The sequence below is a fragment of the Zonotrichia leucophrys genome, chromosome 1A (genome assembly GCF_028769735.1).
Source record: "Zonotrichia leucophrys gambelii isolate GWCS_2022_RI chromosome 1A, RI_Zleu_2.0, whole genome shotgun sequence".
NCBI classification, from domain to species: domain Eukaryota; kingdom Metazoa; phylum Chordata; class Aves; order Passeriformes; family Passerellidae; genus Zonotrichia; species Zonotrichia leucophrys.
In genome coordinates, this window is record NC_088170.1 from 28723711 (window position 1) to 28736479 (window position 12769).

A 12769-nucleotide genomic window follows, 5' to 3' on the forward strand; every position below is an offset into this window, starting at 1 on the left:
ATACCTTGTTATTCTCTCTTTGTGTCTTGTCCCCAAGTGGCAAGAATCATAGTTGCTACTCATGGCTTTCTTAGAAGTATCACCCTAAAATATGACAAATATATGATGTCTTAGGAAAAAAAAAAAGATTTTACTAATTCTGTATTTTTGGGACTAACACCAATTATATGTGATAAAAGAAGAGTAATTTCATTTTCTGTAGTTAAAGAAATTGAATTAAAACACTCTTAAATTAGCATCAAGTTGGACACTGGGAATCTTACCTGATTATAATTTTTGAATCAGATGATAAACTAACATTTATCCTTACTTGGACTGCTGTCATTTCACTGCAAATGTGCTATTCATGGAGTCCTCAGCCTTGCTATATTTTGAAATTTCTCATTAGTTTTCAAGAGACAGACTGAGCAGCTCTCTGCCTTTGCCTTCTAGTGCCTTTTATCTCTGGGATGCATTAAAAACTACTGACATTTCTTATCCTAAGTGATTGCACCATTATACAAATGTTGTGCATCTCTCCCATTTTCTACAGTGATCTCTTTCCAATTTTGCCATTTTTCATGGTTGGCTCCTCAGGTTGTTTTAGAAGTACTAGAATGCCATTGCTGAGCTACTCCTAATGATTTGTAGTGCACTCCTCTTCCTTTCTGGCTTCTTTCCTTATGCCCTTAGTTCATTGGAAACCGTTTTTTCTTCCTTGACAACTGTATGCTTCTTTTCTTTCCCACTAGCTTTTTCATTATTTTCATTTTTACTATATTTCATTCTCCATGTTCCTCTTAATTTTCTGTAATTCTCTAGTTCTACATTCTTGTACTTGATTTCATACCTAGATTACCTTTTTTAGCCAAAACTTTGAGGATTCTTTCATTTTCTTGCCATGCAGAATGGAGCATCAGGAATAAGGGAGTTGCTGAATATCTTGATTTCTGTGTTGCAGGAATGAGACTTGGTTGGGTTACTGGGGCCTGGGATTGTATTTTTGCAGGACTTCTGAGTTGTACTTCTTGGGAAAATAAAATGTCTTCCAAATGTGTACAATAGAATTATAATTCAGAACCTTTGTGCTGAATTGGCAGTAAATATCAGTTAAATTAACTTAATTGAAGTTCCTGGTAATCATTTGGCAGAGGCAAAATACCAACTAAGGGATTCATAGTGTGGAAGTTGCCAAATGAAAGTTGAGATCATTGAGGTATTTTAGATATTTTGAACTAATTTCTGTATTTCAGAAGATATGTTTGTTCCCTGACGTGCTAAAGCTTGCAAGTTGAAAGAAATGTAAATCTGAGAAAACCAGCAACTTTATGATGGTGTTGTTTATATTCTGAAAAGTATACATCAGGATAATTCTGTTTATGTTTCAGATGTTTTTAGTTTGTTTTCTTCCTCCAAGACAAACAGACTTTTGAGCCTATTCCCACAGTTTGCATACTTACATAGTTCTCTAGCTCCTTTGCAGTCTTAATGTAGATATATTGCTGTCCTTCCTGGGAATGACTGGGAAGCACAAACATTTTAAGCATGTTGTGGACACAGCTGCTCAGAATGGAGTTCTGAGTCTGAAGGCTGTTCTCTTTGCTTCATAACCACCCACAAGAGAGGGCTGGATTAAGAGTACTCCACCTTTGCAGTGTGTTCAGGGCCAAGGTAATAATCATGCCATGCAGTGAATACTAATGGATCCATCTTCAAATTCCATGTGCTGGAATATCACTCTCCTCAGAATAGGCTTCTTTGAGTAAATGGTTAGTCCAGTTCCTCACTCTGGATCATGGAGTTAGATCAGCATAGTAAACTTCTGTATAGATGGTGTTTTGTGGTGTGGACTATGGATTTATACTTCTGTATCTGGTGTATCTGAATTTCCACACATCTCTGGGGTGTAAAACCCCTGCACCCTGCCATAGGAGATCTTAAAAACTTCTGTGTTAGCTGTATATAAAAACAGTCTCTCCTCAATGTGCTCAGCTTCACAACTCAAGATGCAGCTGTAAACAGCACTACAGAGTTAAAGCAGTTCTTCAAATGGAGTACAGGTACTCATGCTAGGGATTCCCAGTGGAAATGAGCAGCATTTCATTACCAACCAAAACTGGTAACATGAAGCTTTCTGTTACTCTATCATATCCAAGCTGCTTCTGTAAAGCATTTGAAGCCACACTATATTTTTTTCATCACAAAGGGAGATGGTTCTCTAAATTTCTGATGTTTTTTGAAATTAGTATTTGTTCTGCCTGGATCAGTTGTATACATAATAAGGAAATGTACATGTATAAGGTACATGTGTAAATTTTTGATAGCAGAAAGAATTTACACAGTTTGAGTCAAACTAATATTTTTTTTTTAATTCAAATTTTCAGTTGTCCAGGCAATATAAAACATTTGTTTGCATTAGTTTGGAATATGTGCTTGTTTTTCAGAATAATGTAAAAACCTATCAGAATTTTGCATAAAAAGCAGGGAAAAATTTATTTTAAAAACCATAATTTTCTCCAAAAGATAGAGTTTTCCCTGAGCTGAAATATAAACAGTGTGTTATCCTGCAGGAAGTAGGGAAAGAAGTCAAAAATTGCTTAAGAAGCTTTTGTAGCTAAGGTGATAAATAAAGTATATATGTAGATATAAACAAATTATGTCTTTTCTATCTGGAACCTCAGCTTTTGTAAGTTAGGTAATTGTTCTGGATTTCTACCATGTTTGAAATGCTTAATTTGGATTAAGTACTCTCTGACATAATACTTCAGCTAGCATTACCCCATTCAGTCTTTTGAGTTCTTAATAGAGAAAAGAGTAAAGGTGCAGTATGTGGTCATTGTCCAAAGTGACAGTGCTGCTTTGGAGAAAAAACAACTTTTATTTCTGTCAAGAAGTTAAATGTCTGTTTCTTCTCATCCCAATTCTGCTTCTTTTTCTGATGAACCTATCCAGACACAAAAAACATTCAAACATAAACAAAAAGAGATACTTCTTTTCTTTTTAAATTTTTTTCCTGTCTGTTTTTCTTTAACCTGATATGTTACAAATTAAGAGCTTTTTAGGATGCTGTATAGACCTTAACAATTTTAAAGTTAAGGAAATTCTTCAATAAGATGACAAACACTTGTTTCTGCTATTTGTATTGTTTAAGTCTTTTAGTCTATTTTTCCTTTTGTCAGTTCATAGAGTCTATATTAGATTTTAAGTACTGTCATAACAGTTTATTATAAAAACCCCAGATGTTTAAAAAATAGACAGATTCCTTGGGGTTTGGGAAAAATAGAGAAAGCACTGGGTTTCTTATGAGCTCAGTTCAATTCCCCACTCTCTTTTAAAGAAGTAACACACTTGGTTCTGCTCCCAGCATGATCTGATCAAGCAATGAGCATGGTTTTTGCCTAATGATCAGTTTCTGGACAGATGGATACATACTGTGCATGAAGCAGAAAATGGAAAAGTGTATTAATCTGCCTAGTCATGTAGAAAAGTCCTGTTTCCTAGCAGCATGCTCATCAGTAATGATCCAGTTTCTTCAACCATCACTCAGACTTAGCATCAATTTCACTAGATCCAGCAGCATTGGAGGTGTACTGCAGCATTGGAGCCCTAAGAGAAACATGTGGGTTCTTCCCAGGGGAGTGACTTCTGAGCTCCTGCACAGAGGTTGGCAAGTGAGTGCTTGGTGTTCTCCACAAGCTGTTAACCCGTGATGGAGGTTGACTCCATCTCATTAACACATTCTCCAGCAACACTGAAATGAGTGATTTTCTGCCATAAAGGTGTAACAGCCCTATAACCAATCCATAGGGTAAATAAAGAAAAGGAAAGTTCATCTTCCTCTGAATCTTCCTAGGATTGCTCATAGCTTTTAGTAGAGATATCTCCCTCTTGATATTGTCAGCAAATCTGCAGCATTAACCAGCTGTACAATGTGATTATTTATTGTCCCTGCTCTTATATTTCATTTATCAAAAGGTAAATGTGATAAATTAGACAAAAATAAATATTTTTCAATAAAAAGGAGGAAATAGTACCATTTTATAGTTGTAGTCATTGTCTAATACCTGGTCAGGTATTAAATATGCTACATCTTAAAAACACCTGAGTTTTACACAGTGTTGAATGTTGCTAATTCATCCATAGTTCAGAAGTTTACTCTTGTAATAATTTAGTGAGTTTTTAATTAAAAATTACTACCCTAAAAATATATAAACAGTAAAGTCTATATTAGCTTTTTTTTTCCTGATTGATCATGAATGATTATTACTGGTTGTGTTAATGTGTATTTATTTTCTTAATCTGGTACAGGTATCAAACCAGATGAGTTTATGAATAATAAGAAATCACATGAAGTGCAGGTGATGTCAGAGCTGGTAGACAGCATAGCAAATTATTGTGGGATAAAGCAGGTAAGAAAGCATTTCTTACTTTGTGTTACCAGGCACCTTCTGAGTTATTCTCCTTTCTTTGTGCAAATACACCACTTTGATATTCTGTCACTGCTGTTCTTATTTTTCCTGTACCGAATTGGAGCTAAAGGAGAGCTGTTGGGACCAAACTGAAGGACAATTTTGTTTACAAATGTATTGTTCCAGAGGAACTGCCTTTCAGTGACTCATAATCACTCATGAGTAATTTTAAAAAGTTAAGATCATCCTCCATGTGTTGAGCAGCCAAAAACTGTTCTGCTTTATGCAGCAGTACTGCCTTGTTTGTCAGTATTGTATTGCTGGCAGTGTTGCACATGTGTCAGTAGGAGAGCTGCCTTGTGTCATGCACACAAGGGTGTCACACAGAGACAAAGCTGAATATCTTGAGAAATTTTGAAAGCTCCTCTTATTCTGACACAAGATTTAAATAGTTTCCTATTGTTTAATGCTGTTCACCTTTGTTTAACATGGATTGAGATCTATAAATTGGAAATCTAGTTATGATGTTTTTAGTTTGAAGAGAGACCAAATTAAGCAGAGATTTATGTGAGTGTGTATGAAATACATTTGGTAGAACATGTATGAGGCCTGGACACCAAACACCATTATCACCAAGCAATTACTGCCAGAGTTGGCTGTTATGTACATCAGATGCTAGGTTTGTCTTTGGATGGTGAAGAATTGCAGGATTCCTTTCTCAAATTTGATTGTAGCTTAAACCTTTTTTTAATATACATGTAACTATGACTGCACAGTGCACTAGATCACTGTTTTAGTAAAACCTTGTAGAGGTTTATTTATGTATCTGTTGACAAAACACGAGCACCTCAGCAATACTTGGCATTTTTGAGTAGCATGTTTCACATTTTGTTAGACAAAGTGCACCAATACCATTTCCTCAGTTTACATGCATGTGCTTTTTTGTTAGCTTTTTCAGTGGTAAGCCTTATGTTAAATTCCTGCGTTTAGGCCTGCATTGTGGTAAGGCTAAATTTTTCAGGTGAGCTGAGTTCATTTATTCATTTTAATCTCTGTAATGCTGGTAACTGGCCAATGTAGCTTCATCCTTGCTTTAAACTGGAGGTGACATGGGACTCTCAACAGGCATTTGATTCCTTTCATCTGAGCTGCACTTGCTTTCCATGCAAGGGGCTGTAACTGTAAATGGAGACTTATTTCCTCCAGGCTAATATTCATTCCCAGAAAGATTTTTGGAGAACAAACTATATTTGTTTAAAACCAAAGGTTAATAAGGTACCTGCCCAGATTTTATGATGAGGGTATTTTCTCTGAGTATTCTTTTCTTGTAAGTAAATATCTATGAGTATAGTTTTAAATGAATGTACCTGCAGCAACCCTGCAGCTTGCTGTTGCTCCCACCACAGGGAAAACCCCAAAACTTGGATTCAGCTCTGAATTGCTGAAGCTGAACTTTGGTTAGGAGATTATTTGGCTCAGACTGAATTTAATTTAGATAAGTAAATGATGCTGTACTCTTGCTAGATTTGGGTCAGGCCTTTGTGGCATCCTTGGAAACAGATATCAAAATTCTCAGTCCTGACCATCTGTTTTGTGAGGAACAGCTGATGGAGACAAAGTTTTAGGCAGTGTTCTTACAACTGGGATTGTCAAGTAATTAGAGAGCTTTAATTAAGGCCAACCATTTCTGGGTGAGACGCAATCAGTTTGTGAGCATCGGCAGTCACTTACAGCGATGGAAGGGGCTCTCCTGCAGCCCTTGAGGAGCCACCACAGTGACAAGGGTGGGTGCCCTCCACAGCCCCAAAGTGGGGGTGCTCTGTAGAGAACAGAAATACACCAGCAGCACACTTGTGAATGTCTTGTATTCTCCCATGAGCATGTTGTTTTGCCTTGTTTACCTTTTGTTTCAGGCAAATATTAGTTGTTCAGTCCTTTCATGTACTGAAAAAGCTGCAGGAGGGTATAGTTTGCTTACAGAGCAATAGTAAGTGGTCTCTGCATTTGCTGGGAAGTGGAGTTTCATATAGCGTTTTCATTTAGATTTAAATAGTTCCTGTGAGATTCAGGAATGAAAGGAAAGCAAAAACCCTGTTCAGAAAGTAAAAAAGTAAAGCCATCTTAATAACTTAACCAAAGTTTCGATGTAGCTGGTTACTAATAAAATCACAAACTAGTCCTTACTAAGTATTTGTCAATATGCTGCAGTTTCATCCAGGGATTAATACTTTTATCAGGTGGCTTGGAGTATCTCTATACATGGGGTTATTTTCTGTTTATTTTTTTTTTTAATTATAACATTAAATGAAAAATATTATTGCAGTATCACTAAATATGAAATGCTGACTGCTCTGTAATAACTTTTTTCCATTTTAGTCGTGCACTATAACAATATTTATTTGTTCAAAGTTACAAATCTCTAATATATGAGAAGAGCTTTCCTGTTACTTTTGAAAATAAAGAAAAGCCTCCTTCTTAGTCTTTAAAAAGCAGCTCCTTTTGTTTTTGTTTTCTTTCAACTTAAAAAAAAAAAGTTGCAGTTATAAATTTTTAGGAGCTTTTCCTTATTTATTTTTTTCTATCCTTCTTGCAAAACAAAATATATGTAGAATTTAATCTAAAAATCTAGAACCATGAAAACACACCACATGTTTTACATGTCCTCAGGGTGTTTCTTTCAGATAATACAGATCACTGACAGCTTGGAAAATGCCCTCCATTTCACCTCCATACCCATGTTGTATAATGGGTGGTAGAGGATATTGCTCTCTGTTGGTATTTTATATGTACAATAGTGAATAGCAAAATAAGAATAAAAGCAAAAATTTTATTACCACTTTAATCACTTCTAGGTTTATGATTTTAATTTAAACATTAAAGCAAAATAACTAAAGGGCATTTTTTTTTCCAGTAGTTTGCTGACCCTTTTAAGCGCTGTTCCTATCACATAAGTGGAATTTTTTTTTAAGAAATTCTTGATTAAACTCTGAAAAGAAGCCAGTGTTGACTCGTCTTTGCTTAAGCACACATTTGTTTTATTTAATGTATTGGTCAAAGTTTTTCTTGGAAATTGCAGCATGTGCAGCAAGACTTGGAGTGTATAATGTAAGGATGATATAATTCTGCATTCAGCATCCATTACATTTGTGATTTTGTGCTGGGAAATGTTGGAATGCTTGATTGTGCCAGAAACTGTGTTTAAACATAGGACACAACTCACTGTGGACAAGACCTTTGGAGTTTATTATATCATGGAAATTTCATTTTAAAGGTTCATGCTTGACAGATATGCTATGGAATGCTTATTACCTTTCCCTATGTAATCAATGGAAAGTAAAGCAGGGACTAATTTAATTCAGTTTATTTGTTTAGTGCAAGATCGTTGCTTGCTATTTTTAGTCAACTTTTCCTTTTGTTTCTAAATCCCAGTGCTAATTTAACAATGTGTTACTATTTTCTATTTACTTGAGAAACTTTCCCGAGCTGCAGATGGTCTCTACAGCCACTAGGGGTCACACTTAGGAATGATTCACTACCCCTCTCTTGGGTAACCAAAAGCTGCTTTTTACGGAAAAAATTCAAAACTTGAAGTGGAGGTGTGCATATTCTACACAATTGTAATAGCTGTTAAACAAAAGGGTGGGTAAAATTATTCCTTCCACACTTCTCTTTCATTTCAAATGACAGAAACACAGAATGGGTCAGGTTGCAAGGGACCACAGTGGGTCACCTGGTCCAACCTCTCTGCTCAAGCAGGGTCATCCTAGAGCACGTGACGCAGGATGGTGCCCAGATTATTCCTTAATATCTTAATATTCCAGTGCTCAGTCACCTGCACAGTAAAGAAGTTCTTCCTCATATTCAGGTGGAAATTCCTGTGCATCTGTTCCCACCCGTTGCGTCTTGTCCTATTGCTTGGCACCACCGAGAAGAGCCTGGAAACCTCCTCTGACACACTCCCTTCACATACTTATACTCTCAGTTGTCTCCCTTCAAAACTGAACAGGCCCAGCTCCCTCAGCCTTTCCTCATAAGAGAGGTGCTCCAGCACCCTCATGATCTTTGTTGCCCTCTGCTTGACGTGCTCCAGGAGCTCCAGGTCTCTCCTGTGCTGAGGTGCCCAGAACTGGGCACAGTGCTCCAGGTGTGGCCTCACTGGCACTCAGTAGTGCTCAATATTGGTGATGAATGTGACAAATAAATGACATTTTAAAAAGTATGCCTAGGTTATATAGATTCCATTTCATTTAATTCATTCCTGTACAGATTTATTTAAAAAAATTTTATGGTTGTAGCTTGTCTAGATTGCAAATGTTCATCAATATCACATGATGACTACCCATGAGAATGCCATGTGCTACTGAGTAAACAATTTGTACCTAATAGTATTCTCCACTGTTTTCCATAGTCCTTAGTGACATTGTCTCAGATTTTTCTTTCTAATTCCATGGATGTCCAAATCTTTTTTATTACAATAATGAATAAATCTTTCTCATTGACTAAGAATATTGCTGTATTGAATATTTGTACCTGGTAAAAAAAACTATGCAGCTGAGCTTAAGATGCATCAATGTAGTGTATGCTGCAATTTAGGTTTAACAGTAGCAGTGTAAGATTTCTTATGAGTGTATGATGGATCAAGAGCAAAACATAGATGTTCTTGAATCAAACACTTCCAGGAACTTCTACACAGAAGTCATTATATCTAGTCAATATTATTTTTTAGTAGATAACTGGACAGAAGTGAATGTTACAATTTTCTTTCCTTAGAGAAATGTCACTCTGCCAATTTTTATAAAATGTTGTGTTATGTATTTATTACATATTAAAACATACATTATGTAAAGCTGTGATTATGTACTGAAAGGTGTCAGGTTACTCTTGTTTTTGCTAACACTTTGTAAGGGTATTTCCCTCCTGAGTTATATCAGTCACTGAACTAGCATGATATCAGCTGTAATACAAATTCAACTGGTACCTATCACTCCTTCCTCCAGAATGGGCAGTGGAAAGTACATGTGGATTATGAACCTCTTTGTTTATTAGAAAAGCATCCTCATGTTAAACAAAACTGCATGGGTTGTTTTCACAGAATTGGAAAGCAGAATAAACAAGCATTCTGGCATAAAAGAGTATCAATATCACCCATCTTTAGGTCAGATCTGAAGGGATTAAATTAAGCACTGAAACTAAAGATGCTTTTTGCTGTACACCCACTGTAGGCTCCTGAGTGTGGGAATTAGGTGCCTAAAGCTGAATACTGTGAACTGTATATTTGCTAACTGTGACCCTGTTCAGCAAGGGCAGGTGGAATTGCTGGTGGTTTATGGTTATTTATTTTGGCAGAAGAAAGGTCTCTGTCAAAAAATGCACTGAAAGTCTTTACAAGAAGCAGGGCATGTGAATTGCATAAACATTGCAGTGTCTGTTTTCTGGAGCACATCAGTTAAGTCTTAATTCTGTGTTTTGAAGTCAGGAAAAAAATCAAAGAAAGTAAAAGAACTAAGTGCATTGAGAAGTATGATGCTAATAAGGTAACTATTCAATCCATGCTTAAATTTTTAGGGAATAATTTTGCACTTAAAGTGTGCTTTGTTGCTCATTAATATAGCAATTTTATTTTCCTTTATTTTTTTCTCCATTATCTAGGTGATTGATATAGGTTCTGGGAAAGGCTACCTGAGTTCATTTCTGTCCATGCAATATAACTTAAAGGTTTATGGCATTGACTCCTCAAGCTCCAACACAAATGGTGCTCATGAAAGAAATAGAAAATTGAAGAAACACTGGAGAGCATATCAGAGTCGAGGAAAAGAAAGCCTCAAAAGCCGGAGTTTGGAAATGGCAAATGACAGGCCAGTGGAACATGAACTTAATTGTAAAACAATCAATGAAGAGCTCTTAAATAATGCCAATAGTCTTCAAAATCAGGGCCAAGTGATTATTCAAGATGTAGTTCCTTCTTGTGGTTTCACAGAAATGGCTGCACTAGAAACCAACACAGAAACTGAAGCTGATGTAGGGACTGGGACACAATCTCATGAGACCAAACTTTCTGAAGAGGTTCTTGCTGTTCTAAATGTTCTTCCTGTTGATGCCGTAGAAGATTTTTCTTCATCTCATTGTAACTGTGGGGAACTCTGTGAAGAGGAAAAAGTACAAAGAAAAATGACATCTCTCAAGACTAAAGCAAGAAAGTCAAGTGAATCAAACCTGTATCTTCCATTGACCTCTTGCATAACTGCAGAAACAGAACTCAGTGACATCATAACAGATCTGGAGGTTATTTTATTTTAAATATTTACTGTGTTTACATTGTCTGTTGTCTTTATATTGCCATTTTAATATGTATGTGTTTGCTGAGTGTACATAGAGTACTATGTCCGGTGTAAATGAATATTCTGGCCCAATAATGGTTTTTAACCAGATAGCAGAAGTATGTCTACCATATAAAGATTGTATTTCTATTTGGCTATATGTGTTGGGATGTTCTTGAATCAGTCTTTAGAATTTATGTGGTAGATGATAATCAGCTGGCAAAGTTAACAGCTTATTCAGTTATTTTACAACTGTCATTATAGATAAAGTCTAATTATTATGAATTTGTTATTATTTACCAGGTAGATGCATATATTAAGCATTGGAGTTTCAATTCTCCTAAAAGTTACTTTTTCAAGTTACATATTTTTATACCTTCATTCACACTGGGAAGGTATAGGAGAATTTATTGTGTATAGTATTCAAGATGAAGAATTTGTAAAGAATTATTATATTTTGACTTTACAGAATTACTTTAATTTCATTTAGTAATTTACTAGCTGGCAGGGTTTGTGTCTACACCAACAAGCTCAAGTTCAGCTGCCAGTGGCACAAATCTAGAAACTCTGAGGTTGTATGTTTAGTTTTTATGCCTGAACTAACATACATTGATTGAGTAGATGCATTCAGTCTTTTATTGAATGATAAAAACTTCTCTGTGTTCAGTAGTGATCAAGCTATTTTATTCCAGGGTGTAATAATCTCTGATTCAAGACCATTAGTTTGTGCTAATATTCCTATAACTTGAGCTATAAATGCAGCTGAGTATCTGAGAACATGTGGAGCAAACTCATGTCTGTCTGCAAAAAACACCCTGAGCAGCAGGGTTTGTTGATGAAGCATATGCCTATACATTTGCACAGCTGGATTGTGCATCCTCTTAGTGTGTAATTTGTACAATATTGAAGGTGGAAGAAATCCTATATCACTGCCTTTTTTGATATAAAAAAATACTGTCAGGGAACATGAAAGAGGAAAGCAGAAGTTTTCCTGTTTCAGACATGAATGCACTATGTTATACAGCTGGGTGTGATAATCAGATAAAATCAGAATTATTATAGAATGATATCGCAACTCAGTGACCCTGGCCTAATTTCTTGTTGATAACCTGGAAAAGTGAAGGCTCTGGGGAGACTTTATAGCACATTCCATTATAGTACCTAAATGGGACCTTACAAGAAGGCTGGAGAGATAATTTTAAGAGGGCATGTAATGATATAACAAGCCTTAAGATGAAGTAGGATAGATTTAGATTAGGTAGACACTAAAAGGAAATGCTTTACTGTAAGGGTGATGAGACACCCACAAAAAATTGCCCAAAGAGGTTGTGTATGCCACTAGAAGTGTTGAAGGCCAGGTTGGATGAAGCTTTGAGCAACCTGGTCTTGTGGGGCAGGGCGGTTGGAACTAGGTGATCTCTAAGGTCCTTTCCAACCCTAATGATTTTTTGATTCTATGACTAATAAATATGTCTGTAATTCAAAGCACCACCATGTTTGCCATGTGGATCCCAACCAGTAATGTCAGAAGGGAAATATCTTGTTATGAATGGTTAGAAGAGAGAGAATTTTCATGGAGAAATGTAGGCAAAAGCAAAGGAAAACAGGAAAGTAGGAAATAGAATGGGCAGAAGAGCAGAGCATCAGAAGCTGAAATTCTTACTTTGTGCTGTAAAGGAGAATGCCCACTTGTTGTTGAACAGCAGCGGGCATACTGAGAAACTGTCAGTGATGGTGTTTGGAAAATGACAAAGCTGCTCTTCACCTTAAACCTGTATTTAGGAAGTTGCTTTGATTTCAACAACTTAAACTAGCAGAAATGCCTTAAATAGGTGCAGCCAGATTTACAGCAAGGAATCTTTACTAAGAAAAGTAGCAGTGGTACTAATAACAAGAACAGGAAACCTAGGAAAGACTAGAGAAAATGGTCTGTGCCCAGTAAGCGTGTAGATATTCCCTTCCCTGCAGCTATGTTACTCATAGTCTTGAACTTCTGCATCATGGCCAGTTTTCACCATATTTTCTTAGCACTGAAGAACTTTGATTAGCATTGAAAAATTCTAG

General features: G+C 36.2%; 1 protein-coding gene across 3 annotated transcripts in view; it reads left to right on the forward strand.

The window, feature by feature from the left end:
- Positions 1-12769, forward strand: part of METTL25 (methyltransferase like 25) — a 45871-nt gene that overhangs the window by 4466 nt on the left and 28636 nt on the right. For all 3 annotated transcript variants that reach the window (XM_064702011.1, XM_064702012.1, XM_064702013.1), the window contains exons 3-4: positions 4288-4388; positions 10038-10670. In XM_064702011.1, coding sequence (XP_064558081.1) covers positions 4288-4388; positions 10038-10670 — 734 coding nt within the window. The remainder of the gene's footprint in view (positions 1-4287; positions 4389-10037; positions 10671-12769) is intronic.